Raw genomic sequence first — 26404 nt, 5'->3', positions numbered from 1 at the left:
GCGTAATCCTTGAAATAATTATGTTTGTGGAGAAATCAAGTCAATTGTATAGCAACCTAAGGAGGATTGTTAAAAACGTCTTCTTTATTGCAACTGACCATTGAGAAAGGTAAGGGGGGGCTTCATTCGGTATTTTTTTCAGTAGGCACTGATCTAAATGTAGAAACCTTTGATGCTTAGTATTCTTATCCTTTCCAACCCTCTCGGCATAATCCGCACCCAAAGTCTGTACTAATCATTTCATATTGATCTAAACAGGACAGAAGAACAGTAGACTCAGGTAAAATAAGCCTCACAGTTTATTTCATTTACTCTAATTTAGAATGTAGGCCTGTTGATGTGGCAGATAATGATATAATTTCAGATGCCAGAATAACAGCAAGCAGTTTGGCGTCTATTAATTAGGGAGTTTAAGCAAATCACTACGGCTGGCGCTGCTACGGCTACCGGAAGTAAAGTTGTCCAGAAACGAGTCAATGCGCATGTCAGTGGTACCCATCTAGCCGTAGCGGGAAATCCTTCTTCGCGAGTGGGAAGGTTTCGGCGTAGTCTGTGGCACGTGAACTTATCTCGCTTCTTTCTTCGCTGTATTCATTCTCCTGAGCAATTTTAACTATTGAAATACACTTGACATCTTTAAAAATAGCTTATCGGGAATATTTATCAAGCTTGCTGCCCCTTACCGAGTGAATCTGCCTTTATTTTTGCAGCCGGGTTTGTCGAAGGATCGAAGCAGTGTGCACATGGAGAACGCAGCGAACGCAAGGAGAAAAACGTTAGTAGAAAGTCTAACTTTTCCTTTAAAACCTCAAAGACTACTTGAAATTCAAATAGCTGAAGCCGAGGAATGACGAGGGGTACGAGGGACCGTGTAGAAACTTTGCTTTGGTGTTTATAAGCTCCAAACTGGCAATTTTACAACACGTAAGCTTAAATGTTTGAATTCACTCATTCACTGTGCACAGGATCGCTTACATTTTTTTTTTACAAACGTTGGAATCCCTCGTCCCTTTGAACGAAGTCATTTTGAGTTTTTAGACGTGCAAAAACTACTGCGAGGACGTTTAACTTCTCAGCCGCACTAGGTTTGTAGTTCGCGTTGCTTAAAGTTGAATTTTGGCGGGCTACGGCGACGTACTCTCCCTAAGCCTCGTCAACCAAGATAGCCGTAGCAGCGCCAGCCGTAGTGATTTGCTTAAACTCCCTAATATCATCCATACTACGGCAGACTAAACGAAAGCAGGGTAAACGGAGCGCGGTCTACCAAGACTACATCTGATAGAACGGATTATCTTCAAGTTGATATGGGTGAGGTACGTTCTGTTTGTGCTGTGGCCACACAAAGATTACGATGGACCTCTGCATGGACCACCAGCAACACACTACAATTATCCACAGACGATAAAATTTGGAACACTTACGAGGAGAAAAATATTGAAAAGGTATGGAGAGAACTGTAATTGACATTTTCAACAACTAACAAAGAGTTTGAAGTCAATGCAAATAATTGGCAAAGAGAGCGCGTACACTTAGATGGTGAATTTGGGCGCTTATCCTCATTGGTCTCTGGAGCAGGGGCTTGTGCACGACGGGTGTTGCTTAGAAATTTTTAAAGGAATCTTATGCATCTTTTGGTCGAGATGAAACGTCGTTTAAACTAGACAAAAAGTATTTTTCCCAAATAATTCACTTTTTTTTAAGATGAGATTGGTTAAAAAACCTTTAAATTCGAACTGGAGCCAAATATTTTAACGGAAGGCAACGACTTAAACAGAGGTAGTCCTTCTATTCTTACGTTTGGTGCCTAAAGTTAGAAATGTAGAAATTAGTTGGACATCGTTTATTTACTGAATCAAAGTCCTCAAACCTCGAAGCCATGATTCTGAGAAAGCAGGGAACGTTACAGAAACCAAAAGTGGATAGACGAAATATGAGCGTTTATTATGAATGATACACAGTGTCACGCAACTACCCATACCGGTTCTAGGACAATAGAGTATCCACACTTTAAAATTAGAAGGAAATGTATGAGAGATGTAGGAAGGAAACACAAAATAAAAGTGTTGAATAAATCCTGGTTTAGGGTTAAATTGCGTAGGTTATAGGAGCGTGTTTTTTTTTTTTTTTTTCATAATTTGAAAAAATAATGGTCATCTAAGATGGTGTAAAACAATAAAAATAATGAAACCTAAGATGGTGTTTAATTCTCCCTTAGCGTAAATGATTTCAAGATAAAATGAATATTCAAAAAAACCGTTCATTTTAGAGTAAAAGGAAAAAAAATGTTGTGTGCAGGATTCGAACCTGGGTTATTGCGGTCACTCACACAACCACACTCTTAACTCTCACCCTAAGCCCAATTCCCTAACCCGCTTAAACTCATAGCAAAATCAAAATCAAAACCCCCTAACAGTCAAACATCAGAGTGAGACAAACAATGGAAACGATAAAACGCAAAATGGCGACTCATACTTCCAATGACAAAGTAATTTCAAGATGTCATTAGCATTCGTATCGTGTAGAAAAAAATCGAAAATAAAAGAGGTTTCCTTCCGCCTAAACCCTATGATGGGATGTGAATAATTCATCATACTCCAATAAAATGAAAATAGTTCGGATGGTGATCACTCAGTTCATGAGTATTCAAAATTCTCTGAAAATGAACAATGATCCGTTCGAGGTAAAAACATGCGAAAGCTTTTTTCTCGATAAAAATCTTTACTCTTGTTAAAATCTTAATTAAAAATAAACTAGCGTGTGAGTGTGATCACTATCAGTGACGAAAGTGTTTGACTTTAAATTCTATGCAAAATTCCGCAAGTGAGGAAAACAAAATAACAACGATACATCGACGCAATTCAATGACAATGATTTGAAGAGAAATAATTAAATCTCCCATTTCATACATTAAAAAAATTATCAGAACGAAAAGGGTATTCAAAATCGCAGCACCATGCTCATGAACATTTTCATTTCTCGGGAAAAATTAACCATAGAACAGACTAACCGGGGGAAAATACGAAAATGCCAGCAGGCGTTGTAACCCAGGTAGTCTCATTATTATCTATCCATCAAATTTTAATCAAGTCATAGCATCCTTACATTTTTTGGGATCAAAGTCAATGACCTGTCTGTCCAAATTGTTTCCGAAGTAGTACATGTGTGAATCAATGATAGACCAAAGGAAACCTAGTAATGGGTATATAAGAGTGGCTATGAGTCGGAATGGTATAATCATGCATGGGACCAAAGTGATGATGAAGAAAGTTCGATTTCATCCAATCAAACAAGTGGAGTATCTCACTGAAATCGATCCCTACGTAGAAGTCGAAGAGAAGATAAATACGATCAAACCCTTCCTGGATACTCCGTTTAAACACAAAATAAAAGCGATAAAAGAGAGGCAACATAGCAAGTACCTATATACAAGCACGATTTTCATAAAACCTCGACATCTATATGTGATAAAGCGATTGGAAGAATTACAAGGAGCATAATCCAAAGAAGACTTTAGCTCACATGATATAGACTTGCTTTACATGTGACGAAACATGACTAAAACGTGGAAACATTGCCACGGTCGCTACGGGACTGCATTCCGGACGCGCGCGTAGGAGCAGGAAAGAGGAAGAGAAAGAAAGAGTGTACATAGAATGATCTATCACTGTAATAAACTGTTTTAAACTGTCACATTTGTTAGTGGTAATGTCTTACCGCGAGTTTATATGAGTCCCAAGAACTGAGTAAAGTTGAGGAATAAAATGACTCGAACGAGTGAGTAAATGTGAAGAATAAATTATATTACTTGAAGAAAGAGGAGGAGGAATGACGAGGAGGAGGATTGAGGAGGGGGAATGAGGAGGAGGAGGAATGAGGAGGAGGAGGAATGAGGAGGAAGAGGAATGAGGAGGAGGAATGAGGAGGAGGAATGAGGAGGAGGAATGAGGAGGAGGAATGATGAGGAGGAGGTATGAGGAGGAGGAATAAGGAGGAGGAATGAGTAGGAGGAATGAGGAGGAGGAATGAGGAAGAGGAATGAGGAGGAGGAATGAGGAGGAGGAATAAGGAGGAGGAGGAGGAATGAGGAGGATGAATGAGGAGGAGGAATGAGGAGGAGGAAAGAAGAGGAGGAGAGAGGAGGAGGAAGAACAATAGAAAATATACGATCCCACATGAACGAGATGGACAGTTTTGTTTCGTATATAAGAAAAACAAACATTTGGTTCAATATGAGCGCGCACTTTGAATTATTATAATTAATATTTCAAAGTACGCGTTCTTTTAAAGTTTGTTAGACATAACGGTGGATGTATACAATATGATAAAACTCCAAGTGTCTACCTCCACACTCATTTCTTACCTGCTCACGGAGAGGGTGGACGATGGCGAGTACTCAGGATCTTTCCGCGGTTCTAAAGTCGTATCGACAAAAAATGCATGCTCTTCATGCTCGCGTAAAGTATCAGGAAAATGTGTTGAAGGAATATAAAAACATGCTGAGATTGGAACGATTCCCAAAGATTGAAATCAAGGAAAAGTTACCCTAAGATGCAAAGTCCTGAAACTCAGAAACGTTTCAATGAAGCATACCATCAAGTATTATGTACGGTCTTAGATCAAGCGATTCAAGAGATTGAAAAGAATCTTGCTGCACACAGAGAACAATATCAATCCTTGGTACAACAGCGACAAAGTGAGCGACAAGTATTGGAATGCAGGAAAGAAAAGACACCCAAGATATCTCACCACACACGGGTGAAATCTGAATTGCTTGAATTACAGAAAAAATACGATAAACTCTGTGCCAAGTTAAACACATTCTCAAAATCTAGGGAGAAAAAAGATATCTTAGACACGGGTGAAGAGGGTGTGTAAGTGGTGTATGAGGCGGTGATAGGTTAGGGAATGTGGTGAGACAATAATACATAAACACCAGAGAACCTAGAATTTTTTCATTAGTATCGCTGTGACACGAAATGGGAGTCATGTTACCTTGATAAACTAGCGACTAGACGACAAAGTATAAAGACGATAAAGAAAATCAGTAGTAAACACCTAAACGATTGATGAAATTTCAAAAAGGAGATGTCATAATATACGCCAAGCCATTAATTTTTGTCGCAATTGAAACGACTTTGGATAACATTTAGCTCTTAAGAAGCTGCTAAATATGCCACAAATTAAAGTGGAAAAATGCCCCATGCAGATTACGAAACAACGGCTTAACCTGCACTTCATTCCAAATATTGCCGTCTCAATTTGACAAAAACGTGCACCTTTGAGAGGGCTCGATGGAGTCAAACGTTAGGAAAATAAATGTTTTCCAAAAAGTTCCTGTCGTAAGAAAATTGAAACCAAGATATGAAGCCAGACCCATCTGAAATGTCGATCTTACTTCATGAAAAATTAATGATTTTCATTCAAGAGGTTATGCAATATTTGGCCACCTAGATGAAATGATTTAAAAACATATTTTTACCATCAAGAATCCGTGAAGCACCTTTAATTCAACATAGAGCGACTAGACGACAAAGTATAAAGACGACAAAGAAAATCAATAGTAAACACCTAAACGACTGATGAAATTTTTACCATCAAGAATCCGTGAGGCACCTTTAATTCAACATAGAGCGACTAGACGACAAAGTATAAAGACGATAAAGAAAATCAATAGTAAACACCTAAACGATTGATGAAATTTCAAAAAGGAAATGTTACAATATACGCCAAGCTATTAATTTTTGTCGCAATTGAAACGACTTTGGATAACATTTAGCTCTTAAGAAGCTGCTAAATATGCCACAAATTAAAGTGGAAAAATGCCTCATGCAGATTACGAGACAACGGCTTAACCTGCACTTCATTCCAAATATTGTCGTCTCAATTTGACAAAAACAAGCACCTTTGAGAGGGTTCGATGGAGTCAAACGTTAGGAAAATAAATGTTTTCCAAAAAGTTCCTGTCGTAAGAAAATTGAAACCAAGATATGAAGCCAGACCCATCTGAAATGTCGATCTTACTTCATGAAAAATTAATGATTTTCATTCAAGAGGTTATGCAATATTTGGCCACCTAGATGAAATGATTTAAAAACATATTTTTACCATCAAGAATCCGTGAAGCACCTTTAATTCAACATAGAGCGACTAGACGACAAAGTATAAAGACGACAAAGAAAATCAATAGTAAACACCTAAACGACTGATGAAATTTTTACCATCAAGAATCCGTGAGGCACCTTTAATTCAACATAGAGCGACTAGACGACAAAGTATAAAGACGATAAAGAAAATCAATAGTAAACACCTAAACGATTGATGAAATTTCAAAAAGGAAATGTTACAATATACGCCAAGCTATTAATTTTTGTCGCAATTGAAACGACTTTGGATAACATTTAGCTCTTAAGAAGCTGCTAAATATGCCACAAATTAAAGTGGAAAAATGCCTCATGCAGATTACGAGACAACGGCTTAACCTGCACTTCATTCCAAATATTGTCGTCTCAATTTGACAAAAACAAGCACCTTTGAGAGGGTTCGATGGAGTCAAACGTTAGGAAAATAAATGTTTTCCAAAAAGTTCCTGTCGTAAGAAAATTGAAACCAAGATATAAAGCCCGACCCATCTGAAATGTCGATCTTACTTCATGAAAAATTAATGATTTTCATTCAAGAGGTTATGCAATATTTGGCCACCTAGATGAAATGATTTAAAAACATATTTTTACCATCAAGAATCCGTGAAGCACCTTTCATTCAACATAGAGCGACTAGACGACAAAGTATAAAGACGATAAAGAAAATCAATAGTAAACACCTAAACGATTGATGAAATTTTTACCATCAAGAATCCGTGCAGCACCTTTAATTCAATATAGAGCGACTAGACGACAAAGTATAAAGACGATAAAGAAAATCAATAGTAAACACCTAAACGATTGATGAAATTTCAAAAAGGAGATGTCATAATATACGCCAAGCTATTAATTGTTGTCGCAATTGAAACGACTTTGGATAACATTTAGCTCTTAAGAAGCTGCTAAATATGCCACAAATTAAAGTAGAAAAATACCCCATGCAGATTACGAAACAACGGCTAACCTGCACTTCATTCCAAATATTGCCATCTCAATTTGACAAAAACAAGCACCTTTGAGAGGGCTCGATGGAGTCAAACGTTAGCCTCAAACCGTAAAAAAAAAGAAAAAAAAGGTGGTTAACCTTAAAAACAAATTTTTAAACCGTAAGTCGTGAAAAAGGGAAAAATTGCCAATCTACGATGTGTCATTTTGGCGTATTCATAGGATGATATGGGTCTTGTCTTGTGGTTAATTAACCATACAAGCCATCCCTCCATTGAGACCCGCAGAAAGTGACAGGTGTTTTAAGATGTGCAATAACAGGAACTATCGAAAACAAATGTTTTTCAGAAAGTTCCAGTCGTAAGAAAATTGACACCAAGATATGAAGCTCGACCCATCTGAAATACCAGTCTTACTTCATGAAAAATTAATGATTTTCATTCGAGGTTATGTAATATTTGGCCATCTAAACTGAAATGATTTAAAATTCACCGTTAGCCGCAAAAAGGCAAAAAAATCAGCGGTTAATCTTAAAGAATGACATTTTTTAACCGTTAGTCGTAAAAAAAGCAAAAATACGGTTAATGTGGTTGCGAGGTTATCTACACCGGTAACAAAAACAAAAATATTCTGTTCAGGTCGCGCAGGGTCATATTCCGCGAACCAAAAAAAGCCTCCTTTCGCCTGTGGGATGAGTTGACAGACAGCTGACTATTTTTAGGATTTTAATTTTCTTCATTCAGTTTGAGTTATGGCTGAAAGGCATAATTAGTTCATTGCGAGCTGGGGAAGGGAAGACAATTGAATGATGCAGGGCAAGAATTGAAATCATTTCAGCTTCAGTTGACTGTTGGCAACCTGCGATAGTGCTTCACACGTCAAAAAAAAAAGATCAACCAGAGTCAGTCAAAGAAACTAAGGGTACTGGCAACCAGGTATGTGCAGAAGTTTATCCATATCTTAATTTAAACTTTGCCATTTTAGAAAAGGCGGAAAAATAAACCATGTCAAGAACATTTGGGGGAAAACGTAGGCCTCCATAGCGGCAGGTTATCATGATTCTTCCTATCCTACAGAGTGTGGCTTACCTGTGACCAGAGGTCTAATCCTACAGAGTGTGGCTTACCTGTGACCAGAGTTCTAATAGAACTTTGCTTATTTGTTGAAGTTTCCTAATTACGTAGTATTTTCCCATTTCGAAGTATGAAATGATTTTAAAGAGATAAACAAATGGATGTTTCTCCAGCTATCAAGAAGGATGTGAAGTGAAAACTACTCAGCGCTTTTGTTTTCCTCACATATGCGTTTACATTTCATTTAAAAAAGGAATTACAAGAGGAGATAGGCGATGGCTGGAGTTTGAGGCGACAGCATTTTGTTTTTTTTAATCACCGATTGAGTGGATGATTTTTTTTATTCTCTTGTCGTTAATTTTGCACGGAATGTCAAAACTGCAGGTCTGCCTTAACTCTCTTGCTTTTTTGGATATTTTCTTTGCTAAGTACATTTGAACACGCTTGTTCTAAATATTTTTCCTTCTCATTGTTTTTTTTTTTACTTTGTCAGCTTTCTCATCTCTCCTTTGACTTGTCTAACACTCCGCCCTTTTCATCCAAAACACCTTTATTTGCATATTTAATTAGCTCAAGTCTGTTCTCCAACATAAAGCCATTCTTCAGCATTATCGGTTTAGTTGTTTTCAGAGGGCTTCCCTCTTCGAAAAGTTGAGAGCACAGACTAGCTACCTCGACTTTTCTACAATAATTTTGTACTATTTCAATGGAAGTGAAGCTGTAACAGGAAGGATAATAAATAAATCAAAAAAGGTAAGCACCGAAGCAATACGATCGATGAAGTTTAAAAAAGAAAATATCATAATATACGCCAAGCTTTTAATTTGTGTCACAATTGAAACGACTTTCGATAACCTTCAGCTCTAAAGAAGCTGCTGAAGATGCCACAAATGAAAATGGAAAAACGTTTCATGCAGAGTACAAAACCACGGCTTAACCTGCACTTGATTCCAAACGTCGCCAACTCAACTTGCCAAAAATGTGCTTCCTTTCATAGAGTTCGCTGGAGTCAAACTTTAGCCGTAAACGGCAGAAAGAAAAAAGCGGTTAGTCTTAAATACAACTTTTTAAACCCTAAGTCGAAAAAAGGACAAAATTGTCAATCTAAGATGTGTCATTTTGGCAAATGCATATAATGATATTGGTCTTGCCTTGTAGTAAATTAACCATAAAAGCCATTTCTCCATTGAGACCCACAAAAAGTGACAGGTGTTTTAAGATGTGCAATAACAGGAAGTATTCGAAAACAATTTTTTTCCAAAAAGTTCTTGTCGTAAGAAAATTGACACCAAGATATGAAGTTCGACCCATCTGAAATATCAATCTTCATGGAAAATGAAGGATTTTCATTCAAGAGATTAACCAATATTTGGCCACCTAAATGAAATGATTATTAAACACGTTTAATTCAACATGGAATGACTGGACCGCAAAGTAATCTACATCAGGCTCCACGTGTCTTCACCTCTGTACACCCAACTTCTATATAGTCTCAATTCCGACCGCCCTTGCTTAATTGCATATTTAATCAGCCTAGTGTCTGTTTTCCAGTAAAAAGCAATTCTTCGCCACTATCTCTTTAAGTGTTTTCCGAGAGTTTCTCTCTTCGAAACACAAAACAGATGCCACAAACTAGCTCGACTTTTCCAAAATAATTTCGCACTACTCAACCAGAAGCGAAGCTGTAAATGGGATATGAATAAAGAAGTTTGAAAAGTAAACACCAAAAACAACACTGTCAATTGATGGAAAAATGATAAAATTTCAATAAGAAAATATCATAACACACGCCAAACTTTGTGTTGCAATTAAAAATACTTCAATAACATTTAGCTCCCAAGAAGCCGCTAGACATGCCACTGATGGAATGAGGATGATTAATGTAGAATACGAAACAACGTTGAAATCCACACTTACTTTCAAGTATCCCCATCTCAACATAACAGAAATGTGTTCAGTTGAGAGAGCTTAGCAGGGTTCACCGTTAGCCGCAAAAAGCCAAACATCAATCTTAAAAAAATAAAATTTCTAACCTTTAATCGTAAAAAAGGAAAAAAAATGTGGTAGCGGGGGTATGTACACCGATAAAAAAAAAAAACAACAAAGATATTTGGCTCAGGTCCTGTAGAATCATATTCCGCAAACCGATACTGACTTCTTTTCGCTTGTGGGATAACTTGACGAACAGCTAACTATTTGGGATTTTAAGTTTCTTTATTCAGTGTGTGAGCGATGGCTGACCTGAAAGGCATAATTAATTCATAACGAGCTGGGGAAGGGAAGTCAATTGAACGGGCAAGAATTGAAATCCTTTCAGCTTCAGTTGACCGTCGACAACCTGCGAAAGTGCTTCTCCCACCTCAGAAGAAGATCAACTAGAGTCAGTTAAAAGAAACTAAGGGTATTATTAACCAGGTATGTGTCTAAGTTTATTCATATCTTGATGTAAACGTTGCCATTTCAGAGAAGGCGGAAAAATAGACCATGTCAGGAACATTTAGGTGAAAAAATTCGCCTCCATAGCGGCAGGTTATCATTCTTCCTATCCTAGGGAGTGAGGCTTACCTGTGACCAACGTTCGAACGTTGTTTATTTGCGGAAGTTTCCTAATAACGTAGCTTTTTCCATTTCGGAATATGAAGGACAATTTTAAATAGACGACCAATTGGATGTTTCGCCAAATATCAAGAGGGAGGTGAAGTGAAAACTACTCAGCGCTTTTACTTTCTTCGTTATACCTTTCCATTTCATCAAAAAAAACAAACAAAACAAAAACAAAAAGAACTATAAGAGGAGAGAGGCAATGGGTGGAGTTCAAAAGCAAATGTGGCTAGAAATCGAGCATTTTCAAAATATGGTGGCAACAACCAAAAATCCGATTGGGCTCATATTCTCAAGTTAGGCAGGCCTTATGATGGAACAAAGCGCTGCATACTTCATTTTGCAGTCTAAAAATTGTTTTTCGAGGCGTTTCTGGAGTTCGGAGATACGCAAAAATGGTAATTTTATTTCCAGACGTGAACTTTTTTGGACCTTTGCCGGCAAAAGATGAATGTCAATATGAGATGTGCTGCCTGGGTCGTAGTCTTACTATCAGCACGAGTAACTAACGATGCACAGTAGCCTCTAAGGAAGAAGTAGTATAAATATAAAGCTGTTTGAACGTTGGCTGGTTCAACGAAAGTTGTGGTTTTCCAGGTTTGATCCTTATCAAAATTCTTTTAAAGAAACAAACATTCAAACACTGTACTTTTCTCTGTTGCACATCTGCAGTGATGGGCTATGCCCTTTGCAGATCTTTCACTCCTTTTGTCCTAAAATGAGCTTTATCCATCGAAGTACCATGAAACAATCAATTATCATGATACTTAACAAATGGTAAACACCACAGCGTGCACTATTGAGTTATGGATGCACGCGGGAGGTTGCTAAGCACGAAAGAAGCGTAAGAGTCGCTCGAGGCGATAGCCGAGAGCGACTCTAGCTTCTTGAGTGCTTAGCAAACCTCCCAAGTGCATCCATAACTCAATAGTGTACGGTGTGGTGTTTACCATTTGTTTTATAACATAACATTGATACATTGTAGCTAAAGAGTTCCCGTTTATTTAACAAATCTTACGTGACCAGAAAAAACAAGCGCGCGCGGAAAAAGAGTCTTTGCATTTGCTCACGTCAGCAGCGTACACCCTGGGCAAATGGGGGACGCTAAATTGACCGATCAGAGCGCGCGCTTTACTTTGGTTATGTTATAAATTAAATTATGATCTGCGTTAGATAATTGTTTGCTCTTTTTTCGTGTGTATGACATTCGACCTCAGCTCCTGTAGCCACGTGCTTCGCAGTCCATTGTTTTATTTTTTCGTTTTATTTTAGAAGACCTCATTTTGAATTAATAAGCCAAATGTAAGCGGAATGTTACTAGTTCAGAGACCTGTTTCTCGTGTGTGGAAAAACGGCGTTATTCCACACACGAGAAACAGGTCACTGAACTAGTAACATTCCACTTACATTTGGTTAACGGTTCGGTTGAATAAACAAAGATCTCTTACGTAAAGTATTTTAACGAAATGGGTATAAAAGAAACCCCGAGATATGCTTTGTAAACAATCACTATCAGGAGGTGTTGACTATCCTGCCGAGTCATATCGCTAATTGTGGAAGCGATGCAACAATTAGCGATATGACTGCAATCCCCCTTTGTGATACAGCAATATGGACGGTAAGATGATATTATGTTAAATGAGCTATAGATTGGACGTAAAATGCGAAACGATTGAGTTTGCGTGTGAATGTGTACATTTCCGACTAATTGACGGCACCGTCAAATCAGCTCAATCAGATGAGATTCTTGTTTTGCAGGTACTTAGATCTGATATGCATCGTATGGTTGGTCGACAGACTTCATTTTTTACCGCGCTGTTTCTCATTTCTCAAATGTTCTGCGGCATTGCCAGTCAGCAGTGTGGAGCCGGTGGCGACCTATACTCCATTTATCAAATGATGCTTCAAGGCCACACCTATGAGACGTTTAAGTTTACACCAGGTACGCTGGAATGCAGAGAGGCTTGTCTCGCTGATGACAGATGTCAAAGCTATAACGTCGTCATGTTCATTGCAATATGTGAGTTAAACAACCGGACTAAAGAGGACAAGCCAGAGGACTTTGTCAAGGACAAGGACAGATATTACATGGCGATAGATCCAAAACGAGGTGAAGATCCTGTAAAGGCTAAATAGTGGTAACACACTCAAGGGATTGGGGTAGAGAGGGTGGAGGGACATTAATCTACAAGTTCAATTTTCTAATGTGAATGTAATGATACTCACGAACATAGCGAAATTCACAAAACGGTGCTCAGCATTGTGATACATAGTTTTCAGAACAAAAGTTGTTTGACCACAAATAAAAAGTGCGTTAAGATAATTCGAACAAATATTAAAAGTCACCTGATTTTCGTGGATCTTACGCTGCCTATTTGTCACAATTAGCATTTTTATCCATTTCAACCATCTCAGCATAATTCGCACCAAAAGTCTGTACTAGTCATATGGTATTGTTCTAGATAGGGAAGAAAAAGAATAAGTTCAGGTAAATATAAACCTTACTGTTTATTTCATTTCCTCTTATTTATTTAGGATGTGTGCCTTTTGGTGTGGCAGACAATGATACAATTCCAGATGCAAGAATGACAGCAAGTAGTTTTCACAGTAGATTTCATCATGATCATCCGTACTACGGCAGACTGAACGAAGCCAGGGGACACGGAGGGTGGTGTCCTGAGACTAGATATAATGGAACAGACTATCTTCAAGTTGATATGGCTGAGGTGCGTTTTCTTTGTGCTGTGGCCACACAAGGATATCGGAGCGTCTCTGCATGGACCACCAGCTACAAACTACAATTATCAACAGACGGTGTAACTTGGAACACTTACGAGGAGACAAATATTGAAAAGGTATGGAAAGAACTGTAATTGACATTTTCAGCAATTAAAAAAGATTTTGAGGTCAATGCAAACAATTGGCAAAAAGATCGCATGCACATAGATGGCGAGTTTGGACTTTTATCTTCATTGGCCACTGCAGCAGAGAACGTTCGTCAGGGATTATAGGCTTGTGCACAACAGGTTTGCTTGTAAATTTTTAAAGGAATCTAATGCTTCTTTTGGCGGAGACGAAACGTCGTTTAAGGTTACCGTGCACCTTCAGGGGTGTCTCGCGTGCAAGCGGTGAAGCGCGTCCGGTTTAAACTGTAGATATCTAAACTTCTATATCAAATTAAAGCTTATAGGACTGGCTATCAGACGATACCAAAACTTTTGAAAAAAAATTAATTGTCGAATTTTTCACGACTTCTAATTGCAAGCGCCCGAATCACCTTTTGAACGTTACATGTCAAAGCGAATTTTGTTTTTCTCTTATTTAATGTGTTCCTCCGTTTCCGGGGCCAAAGCGCTAAGAAAAACGTGTCTGCGACTTGCCATATTCAATTTCAATGAAAAGTTACAGAACATTTTTGAAACAGGATTAAAAAAAATGTAGAGTGATCGTTCAAAAATCGCTCTTGAAAAAAAAAGTATTCAGAAATAAAAAGTTGCGAGACACGTTTTTGTTGTTTATTTGTAAAACTAGCCACCTTCAAAATTTGAGAGCAATCGAACAAATTTCCTTTGACTTGTAGCTCTTAAAAGGTGATTCGGGCGCTCGTATTTAGAAGTTATGAAAAATTCCAAAATTTATTTTTTTTTTCAAAATGGTTGGTATAGTCTGATAGCCAGTCGTTTCAGCTTTAATTTAATATAGGGGTTTGGATAACTACAGTTTAAACCGGACGCGCTACATCGCTTACACGCGAGACACCCCTGAAGGTGCACGGTAACCTTAAACCAGACAAAAAGTATTTTTTTCACAAATAATTCACTTTTATTTTTAAGAAGAGATTGGGAAAAGACCTTTAAATTCGGATTGGAGCCAATTTTTTTTAAATACCCCCACCTTCCCCTCCCCCACCTCTAGCACCTCCTTACTTAAATGTATTTAGAATTGGTTTACCATAGCATTCTTTTCGGTTTTCTTTTATTCCAGGTGTTCCCTGGAAACTCAGATAGAAGCAGCATCGTGAAGCATTCACTCAGAAATGAATTTAAAGCCAGATACGTTCGGTTTTATCCTGTAACATACTATCGTTGGCCATGTTTAAGGGTAGAAATAAATGTGCTAAAGTAACGGATCAAAGATTTCCATTAGTCCATCAGCCTGAAAACTAAAAGAAAACTGTCAGTTTAATGGGGAAAAAATGGGTCTTTGGTAGGAAAATAAACTGTAGCAAATAAACCAACAAACCGATTAGCCAACTACCACTGATTACCAAGGGCAAAGCCAGGATTTTCTTTGGGAGAGAGTTGTTCACTTTTATTTTTTCGGTTTTCTTTTATCCCAGATGTTTCCAGGAAACTCTGATCGGAACCGCATCGTGAAGCATTCACTCAAATGAATTCAAAGCCAGATACGTTCAGTTTTATCCTCTAACATACTATCATTGGCCATATTTGACGGTAGAAATATTTGTACGAAATTAATACATTAAGTATGTCCATTATATTCGTCCATCTAAAAATAAAACTAGCAGAAAACTGTCATTCTGATGGGAAAAAAAAAAAAGGAAATTAACAATAACCAATAAACATATAAGAAAGCTGCAGGTAATTTCAGGGGGAGGCTACTGTTCAACCCAGGCTCCCCTCCTTTAAATCCGCCCCTGACTAAGTCCCTTTCGCTGTAGCTGCGTAATAAAACAGTTATACAAAATAAAGATTAAAGGTGAAATAGAAAAGGTACCGTATTTCAGATTTGTGCCAAAAGGTATGTTTGCGCACTGTCACTCATTCATTTAGCATTTATGGTTAGCTGCTATCAGTGTAATTTCTTTTTTTTTTTCTTTTAAGTTCGTGGCTTATGCAAATAATATCAATAGATTCAGTGGAACTGAGATTCCTGAAGCGTGGATTCCTGAAATAAAAAACCAGAGTAACAACCAACAAATCAGTAATAAGTAATAACCAACAAATCAGATTTGCCTTTGCCAATGACAAATATTCTTTATTATTAGGGAAAAAGGTTCATGACCAGTTAATACCAGCTGGGATCTGTTTTTTAACTCACCAATATTAAAAGCTGAATCTACCAAACAGGTCTCCATACCCCTCTGGTATTTGATTTATAAAATGAACAAATTTGATCGCTTCACATGAATTTAATTGAACGTTTAGACAGACACAGGTGTAATCTCATCTGATTGAAAAGGAATATAAGTTGCAATAAACTAAAGTAATTCGACTCCTATGATCTATTTGCGTTATTACGCCTTTTTATTTCTAATTACAGGCAAACTTCCACAGCTTGGATGGAAAATAAACGAATAAAGTTCGATTGTGTTGTGTTCTTAAGCAAGACACTTTACTCACACAGTGCCTCTCTTCACCCAAGTGTTGGGCGAATTTAATGCTGGGAGGGTAACTTTGCGATGAACTAGCATCCCATTCAGGGGTGGCAGGAAACGGAAACTAAAGAAGCCGGAGTTAACCACCAACTTGATGGGTCACCTAGCTCATAAACAGACTTAAACCTCAATTGTCGATGGTCGATTGATTATTGGCGGATGAACGTGCAAAACCTGATCAGCGATCATTGTTATTCTTAAATAAAAGCTCAACCTACCCCCTCCTCCACCCCCCTCCAACTCATGTTATGGTACGTTTACCATTTCTCCGATAATTAGCAAAAAGGGGCCTGCGCTCGTTTCCATCCAGATATAACGCGTTTATCGCGCATCATGTTCCTTTCCTAAGAAAATAAAAAATTACTCCCTAGCCCTTTTCGTTCTTCCTACGGGTTTTAAAAGATTGAACTAGATTCAAAAAGTATGTAGTAAAAATCTTCTTCTGTCGTCCGTAATGACTTTATCGCATTCTTCTGACTACTAATTCTCGGCTCCAATTAATACAAACCCCAAGATTACAGAGTGGTTTTGACAGATTTGGCGACTGGGACGAAGTGATTAGAAGGCAACTCCACAAACTTTATTCCCTCTCGATGTAAAAGTCTTGTTTGAACCCGATTCAGGCCATAAAGTGTGTTGTGTTTCTGGATTAAATTGCGTTACTCACACAACGTTCCCGACCCAGGGAGGTTGATATCACGGGGATCAAAAAGCTGTCAGGAAAGCTTCACGAATATGGGAGGTTATGCATGATGCGTAAGCAAAGTGTTCCGTAACACCATTCGGATAAGAATCGTAATCATACAGTCTCTCTAACTATTAACTTGATCAATCCGCCTTGAATCAAATCGAGTACTTTTAAAAACAGATAATGCTACAAACAAACGTAGCGTCTCCAATCCATGACGTCTTTCTACGTATCAAATAAAGCTCTGGCCTACTGACCTAAAGGTAATATTAGATTTAACAAGCGTAAGGTTTCAGCAACGTTTTGTGAAAGCAGCTTTCGAGAAAGTTCGAAAAAAACGTAGCGTCTCTAAACCATGACGTCTTTCTAGCTATCAAATAGGGCTCTGCCTACTGACCTTAAGGCAATATTTAATTAATTTAGGCAGTATAAGGTTTTAGGAACCTTTTGTGAAAGTTGCTTTCGAGAAAGTTCGATCATTCAGCTCTCGAGATGTCTCTCAAAGATCGTTCTTTTCCAATAAGCCCCGGCACAGCTCTGAGTGTTTTCTGTTTGCTTCTTTACTCCGCTGGATTCATTCGAATTGAGACCAAGTTCGATGATTATGAACGAAGGTTAAAGACTGTGGAGGAATTCATGCCTCAAGATCAAATAATGCATTCGAGGACGGATTTTCCTCCGACCGAACAAGGTAATGTCCAACTGTCTTTAAATTTCAGACATGGTTGTCTGTTTTGTTGCTAGTGATACTACTTTAAATCCACTTTAGGTTGCGAATTACTTTGAACTGTTAAACGATTAAGTATACAGTCAAAATTACGCGAGAGCTAATGGTCATGTCCTTCGACTTCCGTTCTAGCATGATGAAATAATTTGAGCCAGATTTATCTTAGAAAGATGTTTTTTTCGTCTTGTCACGAGCGTGGGACAAAGATAAAATTCTGAGTCGCCATGAGGAATAGAACCTTAAACCTTCGGACTCCACGCTCCGATGCTCTATCGCTGAGCCACAGAGACTCTCTGGTGAGAAAGGGGTAGTCTGGAAAAGCCGGAATCCGGAATTCCGCCAGAATTCCGCCGGAATATTTCAACATCTGTTTTTTTTAATTCGAAACGACTCCGATGATTTTCTGAAGAGTGTACGAGCTCCGAATATACTCCGATGATTAACCGAAAACTATCTGAGGGTCTCGGAAGTTACCCGGAGATCCTCGAGGAACAATCGAACCCTTGGCTTCATTTGTTTTTTATCGACTTTTATTTATCTCATCTTTTGTTTACTTTTAATTATTAACTTATCTATTTTTTAACGGCAATTAAACTAAATAATACAGCAAATCATTCGTCAAATTATAGGTTAACATGGTCAGCGTCTCTTTAATCGATCTCGATTATTCATTAAAAGGGTACAAAGAAAATATAGCAATGCCTTAGTCAGTCTGCCATTTACACAATTTCAATTCCGGGAAAGCACTGCTTAACGAAAGCGATAAGCTCTTCTGTTAGAGACAGGCTTCCCTCATTCCTCCTCAACAAACCTTGCAGGTTTTCCAGCTTACCTTTCCGAAGAGCGTACGAGCTCCGAATATACTCCAAGTTACCCGAAGATCCCTGAATTTTTCAAGGCCTGTTTTTAATTTAAAACAACTCCGAAGATTTTCCGAGTGGTGTACGAGCTGTGCATATACTCCGAAGTTACTCGAGGATCCGGCCTGAGGAACAATCGAACCCCCATGAACATGGTCGAACACCTATGAGGAATTAAGAAAACGCTGAAGAATCTATTTTTATGTTAGCTACAAGGAATTTTTGATGGTGAATTTTGTCTTAGCTAAGTGAAAAGTGCATGGATATTGGGTAAATTCAAATCAGTTCGTTTCCGGTTGGACAGTTAACCACCCCGATATCCCACTCCTTTTTCCTCGTCCGAAGAACAAAGAAAGATCGAAAACGCAGGCCTCGTGAAGACTTGACATGCATTAAAATACGTCAGTGACGCCATTGTCGAAAAATTGATTGCGAAATATTCCGGCGGAATTCCGGATTCCTTCCTTTCCAGACTACCGTGAGAAAGGCCCATTACCGGACGAAGTTCATATTTGACTCGCGTCCTGTATACTGCTGGGATGGGCAATGTCGATCGGTAGATTTATCTTCCTTCCACTGAATTATCGACACTTCCGTATGTCTCACAACGTAGAACAATTATGCAAAGGATGTGTTTTACATAATATCTTGTCCCTCATTTTCATTACGAAATAAGTTGGAGACCTGCCAAGGATTAAAAAGCAGAGGCTCTCAAGATTAGCAGTACACTATTATTAAATGGCAGTACTGAAAGAACAGACTTGATGTGTTGCCTATTGCTCTGTCAACGAGAAATAGAAACTCTCTTCAAGTCTCTTTGTGAACATAAAACTTTAAAACATTGATTTACCTTCTTGTCAGGCGTAATTCCTAAAATAATTATGTTTGTGGAGAAATCAAATCAAGAGTTAAACATAACCCATTTGACAAGGGATTGAATCTAAAAATTCTTTTACGTCGCTTTTGATAACTGGAAAGAATTGTCTGTCCTCGCTCCGATCAAATTGTCGTTTCCATCTTGTGCTTATAATTGTATACGTATCTTAAATCGTGTTCATGTTATTTAAGATGACAACAAAAGGCGTTAGGAGGTTACACTCTTTCGTTGTTTGATATATTTTCAGTCGTACATACCACCTCCGGCGAGCTTGAAGTCCATCGACGGAAACGTAGTATTTCACATCCATCCCCTTTCAATAACTCGGCTGGTATTACAAAAATGATAGAAGACATTGTTTCATCCACTTGGAAGATTTGCAACAACAAAGCTGGTTTGAATGTCTGTCCCCGTGGCCGGCCGGGACCTCCAGGGAGCGCTGGACCCAAAGGTGACAAAGGAAGGAAAGGGAGAAAAGGGTCTCAGGGAATAATGGGACCACCAGGAAGAAGCAGAAAACAAGGAGTCAAGGGACTACTTGGAATTAGAGGAGAAAAAGGCATAAAAGGTGACATTGGGCCACCAGGTTTGCCAGGTATCCCAGGGACTAAAGGTGAACCAGGTGCACCTATTGCAAGACCAAAAGTGACAATTTCTCCCCCAAAACTTAATGTTAACGAAACCAACACAGCGTCACTCATATGCTCTGCTTCGGAAAATCCTGCAGCTCAAATATCTTGGTCGAAGGTCAGTGGATCGTTTCCAGGCAGGACCAAAGTGACGTCAGATGGGCAGGTGCAAATCATTGGTGTTCGGATGGAAGATGCAGGCGAATATAAATGCGTGGCGCGAAATATCCTTGGAAAAGATGAACAGACTGCGATTCTTGTCGTACAAAGTAGGCTGCAATTTATCTTTTTAAACACTCCCTTACACCTGGTGGTTGCGTTGTTTTTTCATTCCCTCCTTTCGAAGGGTGTACTTCATCTTTAGATCCCATCTGAGCGAATATATTCCTATAACCTCACTACCGTTTACCTCTTTTACGGGCTCACATCGGCCTCTGTTCAAGGGAATCTTCATAATACAAAGCGTAACGATGTGGTCTGTTGATCAAATTTTACTCTACTGCGAGCTCTGGATGTAAACCAGTAATATTTGAATGAGAGCTGTGCAAGCAATATCCTCGTCACTACCTACTGTAGGTAACAATTTTCATTCTTTTGTAAAGAGTAAGAAAGATGGTAAGTTTTTACTTCGGTGAAGAAATATAGAGAGATATTTTTTTTTCTTGTCACAAGCGTGGGACAAAGAAAAAATACTGAGCCCCCATGAGGAATCGAACCTTAGACCTCGAAGTCGAGAGGTGACCAGGCTTTTAGAAATATTGATCATTTTATTATTGGACACATTTTGTTTCGGACGAAGAGGACATATTTCCTAAATAAAGGTGAAAAAACGCCATTTCGCAACATGTTGCTCAGAGGAAGAGCATCGGAGCGTGGAATCCAAAGGTCTAAGATTCCATTCCTCATGTGGACTCAAATTTTTTTTGTCCCACGTTCGTGACTAGACGAAAAACATCTTTTTATAATGTCCATTCTTTTAATCCACAGGTAGGCCTAAAGTCTCGCTTTCGTTTGGCCCGACTTATGTTGAAAGAGGCTAGAACGTCACTTCACCAAAATGACAAGTGACTAGTTTCCCCACCATCAGGGATCACGTGGTCAAAAGAGCACGGTGAGTTTACGCAGTCCAGGGCTGTAATTAGAGATGGGCAACTGTCAATAATACATGCTCAAAAGGAAGACTTTGGCTTGTACAAGTGCAAAGCTTCAAATATTTTGGGGCATGATTCAGCTTTGACACATCTCAGTGTTTTGGAGCTGCCACGTTTCACAAAAAAGCCTCCGGCTCATTCTCGTGTTAGACCAAAACAAAACATTTCAGTCCCTTGTCGTGCTACTGGTGACCCTAAACCAAAAGTCACGTGGGTGAGAGAGAAGAGTGAGCTGCCCGTCGGAAGATCACGTGTCAGTGTGGATGGAACACTTCAGATTTGGAATACTGAAGATAAAGACTCGGGCAGGTACACTTGTACAGCAACCTAAGGAGGATTGTTCAAAACGTCTTTTTTAATGCAAATGACTGTTTGGAAAGGTAAGGGGAAGTTTGATTCGATATTATTTTCATTAGGCAGTAGTCTAAATGTAAAAAGCTTTATGGGACAAGTGACACTAACTGACATTTCAAGTAATCTGAACAGATGTCACAACCAGAATCAAGTGAAGGATTATTCGACAGTAAGACTGTGTTGGTGTGATTTGTAGTGTCATAGTTTGCTACGCAAGATCAAAAAATGTCAACGTCTTTGCTTAGTTTTCAGTTCATTCTAAGACAATCCTCGAAACTGATTAGGAACCTCCAAACGCTGCCAGTTTTATACTTTATTCACATTATTTGTGGTGCAGATGAACATCACTTGGTTTTTGAAGCGCACTTCTCATTTCAAAGTAATGAATACCCTGGTAGTGAGAGATTAAATGCATACAGCCGGTGGGATTTCCAGAGCTCGTTTATTTAAAAAAAGGTATTTAGTTATCTGTCTCCAATCAATCACTCTTATGATATTACCTATACGCACGTTCCCTAGGTATTTCGTTCCAAATTTCTTTAATCAATCTAGAATATCAAGAAATTGAAATTCAAGAATTTCAAGAATTTATGATGACCGGCTGATATTTATGCTGACGACACAACTATTACCTACTCCACCCATTATACGACGGCCCCTAATGATATCTCGGTCGGCCTTCAGACAGATATTGATGAAATCTTGAATTGGTCAGCTGACAACAGAATGATCCTTAATGAAACCAAAACCAAATCTATGCTTGTCACTGGTAAACGGTTAGCCAAGAAAATGGAACAGTCCACCCTGCAGTTAAACGTTAATTCTACTGAACTTGAACAAGTGAACTCGCATAAACTATTAGGTGTCACGATTGACAGCCAGCTTACTTTCGACCAACATGTCGAAAATCTATGCACGAAGTTATCGCAGAGAATTGCCGTGCTGCGAAAAATAAGACGCTTTTTGCCCATTGATCAAAAGAAACTTTATTATAATGCTATGATGAAGCAGAACATGCTTTATGCATCAACCATATGGACATCTTGTTCTGCTGAGAATTTGCAGAAAGTCTTTAAACTTCAGAAACGCGCGGCACGTGTAATTCTCGGAGCTGACTCTAAAGCGAATAGCGTACAACTGTTTAGCAAATTGGATTGGGTTCCATTCTTTCATGAGGCAAAAGTAAATAGGTCACTAATGGTGTACAAACGATTGTCTGGGGACCACCTTATATGTCCCAAATGCTCGTAAGAAATGCAGACATAAATGAAAGATCAAGCAGACATGGACAACTAAACCTCGTCTGTCCTCGATTCAAACGGGAGTCAGAGGGAGGTAGGTCTTTCACAGTATCGACCTCACGCCTCTGGAATACCTTACCACTGGACATAAGAATGAAACCTACTATCAAATGTTTTAAGAAGGCCATGTTAGATTTTTTTTAAGAATAGTTATAAACGATTAGAACATTTTATCTTATAGTTTTTATAAACTTTGTAATTTTAGATTTTTAGCTCTTGATCTTTTTCCATAATTAATTAGTTTTTAATCTTTTTAAATAATTATTTGTAATATATTTTAAGAGGGCCACTGGTTTGTCAGTTTTGTACTGTTATGTGTTTTACCCTCTTTAAATAAAGTTGATTATTATTATTATAGTATGTGAGCCAGTTGGTGTGGCGGACAGGAACAGAATACCAAACGCTAGAATGACGGCAAGCAGTTTTTACTCTATTGGTTATCATCCTTATTACGGCCGACTGAATGAAAGTAGAGGATCCGGAGCATGGTGCTCTAACACTGAATCTGATAGAACAGAATATATTCAAGTTTATTTGGGTGCAGTGCACTTTATTTGTGCTGTGGCCACACAAGTAAATCGGAAACAGAATCAGCGGACCACCACCTACAAAGTTCACTTGTCCACAAATGGTATGAATTGGAACACTTACAAAGAAACAAATATTGAAAAGGTATTGAAATACTAGTTTACTGAATAGTTACGGCAAATCTACTCTCTTTCGTTGTAAAACTAATATAAGTAAAACTAACAATTATTCTTCGACCATGATATCATCATCTGATATATTATTCCACAAACGCCGACGTAGTGTAACACCATGGCATGGTGTCTTCGTTTCTCAAGAAGGAAAGTATTTGAACGAATTCATTCTCTCGATTAGAGCTAGCTTTTTACATGCCCCATCACCCCCTCCCCCTCACGCCTCTCCTTGGCACCTCTTTGATTAAATGGTAGATACAATCGATGCACCATGATGAGGAGTTCAATTATTTCTTTCTCTGTTTCGGTTTTCTTTATTTCAGGTGTTTCAAGGAAACTCAGATCTAAGCAGCATCGTGAAGCATTCACTCAGAACCGATTACAAGGCCAGATACGTTCGGTTTTATCCTGTAACACACCATGTATGGCCATGTTTGAGGGTTGAAATATTTGTACGAAAGTAGTATATCAAAGATGTCCATTCATCCATCAAGTTATAGGGGAACAAGAGAAAAGTTCAAATCACCAGTCGGAGGCGAGTTATTCACAAACTTTTCGAGTAGATCCCAAGTAGGTTATCGCTATCGAACAAAGCCAGCCTTTTTCCTGGAGGGTCAAACGTGGATACAATCCTAATTTGCATAACCAGTAATCGGCTCTTTATCAATCGTTACAGTGCCCTGCTTTGATCTCGCTCTCAGCCAATCAGGGTCCACTAATCATCAGCTTCGGCCAGTAGTAAAAGGGGAATTTTTCCCCAAAAAGAGAATATTCCCGAATTTTAGGCCTGTCCTAATTGTGCTCGTTAAATGCTGGAAAGTTGCAGAATGGATGAAACGCCAAAATGTCGCTAAAAAATTCCAATAACCTGAGAAGTTGCCACCCAAATTTCAAACGTTACTGCCTAATTTCTTAATATTTTTATAAAGTAGTTGATTGTAAGTTTTAGTTTCCATTCTTCGATCACAATAATTGCTGACATGGAAACCTAGCTTTAAAGAGTTACTTGTAAATATCGGTGAGATGTTCTTTAGGCGCCGCCTAACGGCACAAAACATATGGTTCATTTGACGTCTTGCCGAACGAAACGTTGCCAAGTAAATAACAGGTTTAACGTTATGCCGTTCACAAGGTTGACGAACATTCAAGAAATTTGCATAGATCGAAGTTTCCTATAAGATCATTGATTTCGTCGTGCTGAATAAGTGCTGTAAACCAACATTTTGCGCAGTTGCTCAGAAATAAAAAAATACAAAAGTCGCTAAAATCTCGATTAGTTGCCGCAAACGCCAAAAGTTGTTCAAAAGTTGCCGAACACAGTCGGAACAGGCCTATTGCTAAAACCATTATAGCACTAACTGTAGTAAGTTTAAGTTTACAATCAAAATTACGCGAGAGCTAATGGTCATGTCCTTCGACTTCCGTTCTAACCCGACGAAATAATTTGAGCCAGATTTATCTTAAAAAGATGTTTTTCATCGTCTTGTCACGGGCGTGGGACAAAGATCAAATTCTGAGTCGCCATGAGGAATAGAACCTTAGACCTTCGCATTCCATGCTCCGATGCTCTATCGCTGAGCCACAGAGACTCTGTGGTGTGAATAAGATTACTGTAAAACTTATAAACTAAATCAACCTTCAGCATTTTACCCCTTCACGTACCCTTCCACCTCCCCTTGCACTGAAGACGGGAGAGCAGATCTCTCGGATACAAGTATGAGGGAATAGCTGTTTCCGATTTAGTCACCATCGGTCTAACGAATGTGATTGTTAAGCAACGTCAAGACCAAATTAGTCTAAAAAAAATTTGAAATTGAAAAAAGAAATAGTACTTTATATGATCTTAAATTTCCTGTGAAACAAAGAAACGTTCTCAGGACGTTAGATGTCTGTATCTCCTGTGGGTTCCCGAAGAAGCTAATGACTGTGGGCTCATTTCTTGTTGAACAGTACCTGGCTATCAGGTCTGCCGTATTGTTTAAAGTTTCTCTGCTGTTTTAAACAACCCGTAAACTTTGACCACTGATAATGAACACTCATGAAACCTCCACGTTGTTTAATTATTGCGCTTTAAATTCGGTTTCGGAAGATATAATCTCACTTATTTTTTTTTAGTATGCAAGCCAGTTGGTGTGGCAGACAGGAATAGAATACCAGATGCTAGAATGACGGCGAGCAGTTTTTTCGGTAGTAGTTATTACCCGTACTATGGCCGACTGCATGAAAGCAGAGGACATAAAGGCTGGTGCACTAAGACTAAACATGATAGAAGTGACTATCTACAAGTTGATATGGGTGCAGTGCACTCCATTTGTGCTGTGGCCACACAAGGTCGATCACTGAATACCGGAAATTTGTGGATCACCGGTTACAAACTACAGCTGTCCAACGATGGTTTAAGGTGGAACTCTTACGAGGAAAAAGGTATCGAAAAGGTACTTGCCGCCACTTGAAGTGAATATGCAGCTGGCTACGTGAAAAACAATTTAAATAAGCAAGTAATCCTACTCCTCACCTTGTTACTTGATGAACCAGCCGTTTGCACGTTCAATAAATACCTTCTTTCTCTCCAATATATCAATACATGCGACGCATGATCCCTTGTGCAATTTGCTCCAACAAGGTGGTGACACTGAAAACGTCAGCTTATAAAATATTCGCAAGTGTGGTAAATCTATCTTTATCAATTTATAGTAAATAACTAACTTATTATTTTCATTAGCCCGCCAAGGCAGCGTCTAAAAAAACGACTTTTGAATATAGTGATTCATCAATCTTTTTCATTTCCTGGTCTTCCCAGGAAACTTTGACCGAAACAGTGTCGTGAAGCATTCACTCAGTTCTGAAGTCAAGGCCAGATACGTTCGGTTCTATCCTTTAACATATTCCGCCCATCCCTGTATGAGGGTTGAGATATTTGTGCTAAGTTGACTAATAAAAAATATTTATAACCCATCAG

General features: G+C 38.6%; 1 protein-coding gene and 1 pseudogene across 8 annotated transcripts; both read left to right on the top strand.

The window, feature by feature from the left end:
* The first annotated feature begins 7558 nt into the window (after nt 1–7558).
* Nucleotides 7559–16087, top strand: LOC148724449 (lactadherin-like). Of its 7 annotated transcripts, none has more exons than XM_088730460.1 (5): nt 7560–8020; nt 10482–10573; nt 12518–12869; nt 13295–13614; nt 14744–16087. In XM_088730460.1, exons 3-5 carry the CDS (start codon nt 12533–12535, stop codon nt 14882–14884), a joined length of 798 nt encoding a protein of 265 aa, XP_088586586.1. In that variant the 5' UTR covers nt 7560–8020; nt 10482–10573; nt 12518–12532; the 3' UTR covers nt 14885–16087. The 7 variants fall into 7 exon arrangements, with proteins under 7 accessions (XP_088586587.1, XP_088586586.1, XP_088586585.1 ...); XM_088730459.1 differs by having other exon boundaries at nt 10381–10573; XM_088730454.1 differs by having other exon boundaries at nt 10368–10573.
* A 1094-nt stretch (nt 16088–17181) lies between these two features.
* Nucleotides 17182–25629, top strand: LOC148724448 (uncharacterized; annotated as a pseudogene). The gene is made up of 5 exons (XR_015990646.1): nt 17182–17536; nt 19557–20207; nt 20926–21469; nt 23103–23416; nt 23769–25629. The product of XR_015990646.1 is annotated as an uncharacterized LOC148724448 (transcript).
* The last annotated feature ends 775 nt before the right edge of the window (nt 25630–26404 follow it).

Source organism: Stylophora pistillata, chromosome 8, assembly GCF_964205215.1.
Source record: "Stylophora pistillata chromosome 8, jaStyPist1.2, whole genome shotgun sequence".
Taxonomy (NCBI): Eukaryota; Metazoa; Cnidaria; class Anthozoa; order Scleractinia; family Pocilloporidae; genus Stylophora; species Stylophora pistillata.
Note: the sequence above shows the minus strand (reverse complement) of the source record. Positions and strands in the feature narration are given on the sequence as shown.

What these genes read in the sequence shown, in the direction of transcription:
- LOC148724449 (XM_088730461.1), top strand. Translation starts at nt 12,533, where the DNA reads ATGCATCGTATGGTTGGTCGACAGACTTCATTTTTTACCGCGCTGTTT. An exon ending in GGCGATAGATCCAAAACGAG is followed by an intron (nt 12,870 to 13,294) that starts GTGAAGATCCTG and finishes TTATTTATTTAG; the next exon opens with GATGTGTGCCTTTTGGTGTG. An exon ending in AGGAGACAAATATTGAAAAG is followed by an intron (nt 13,615 to 14,743) that starts GTATGGAAAGAA and finishes CTTTTATTCCAG; the next exon opens with GTGTTCCCTGGAAACTCAGA.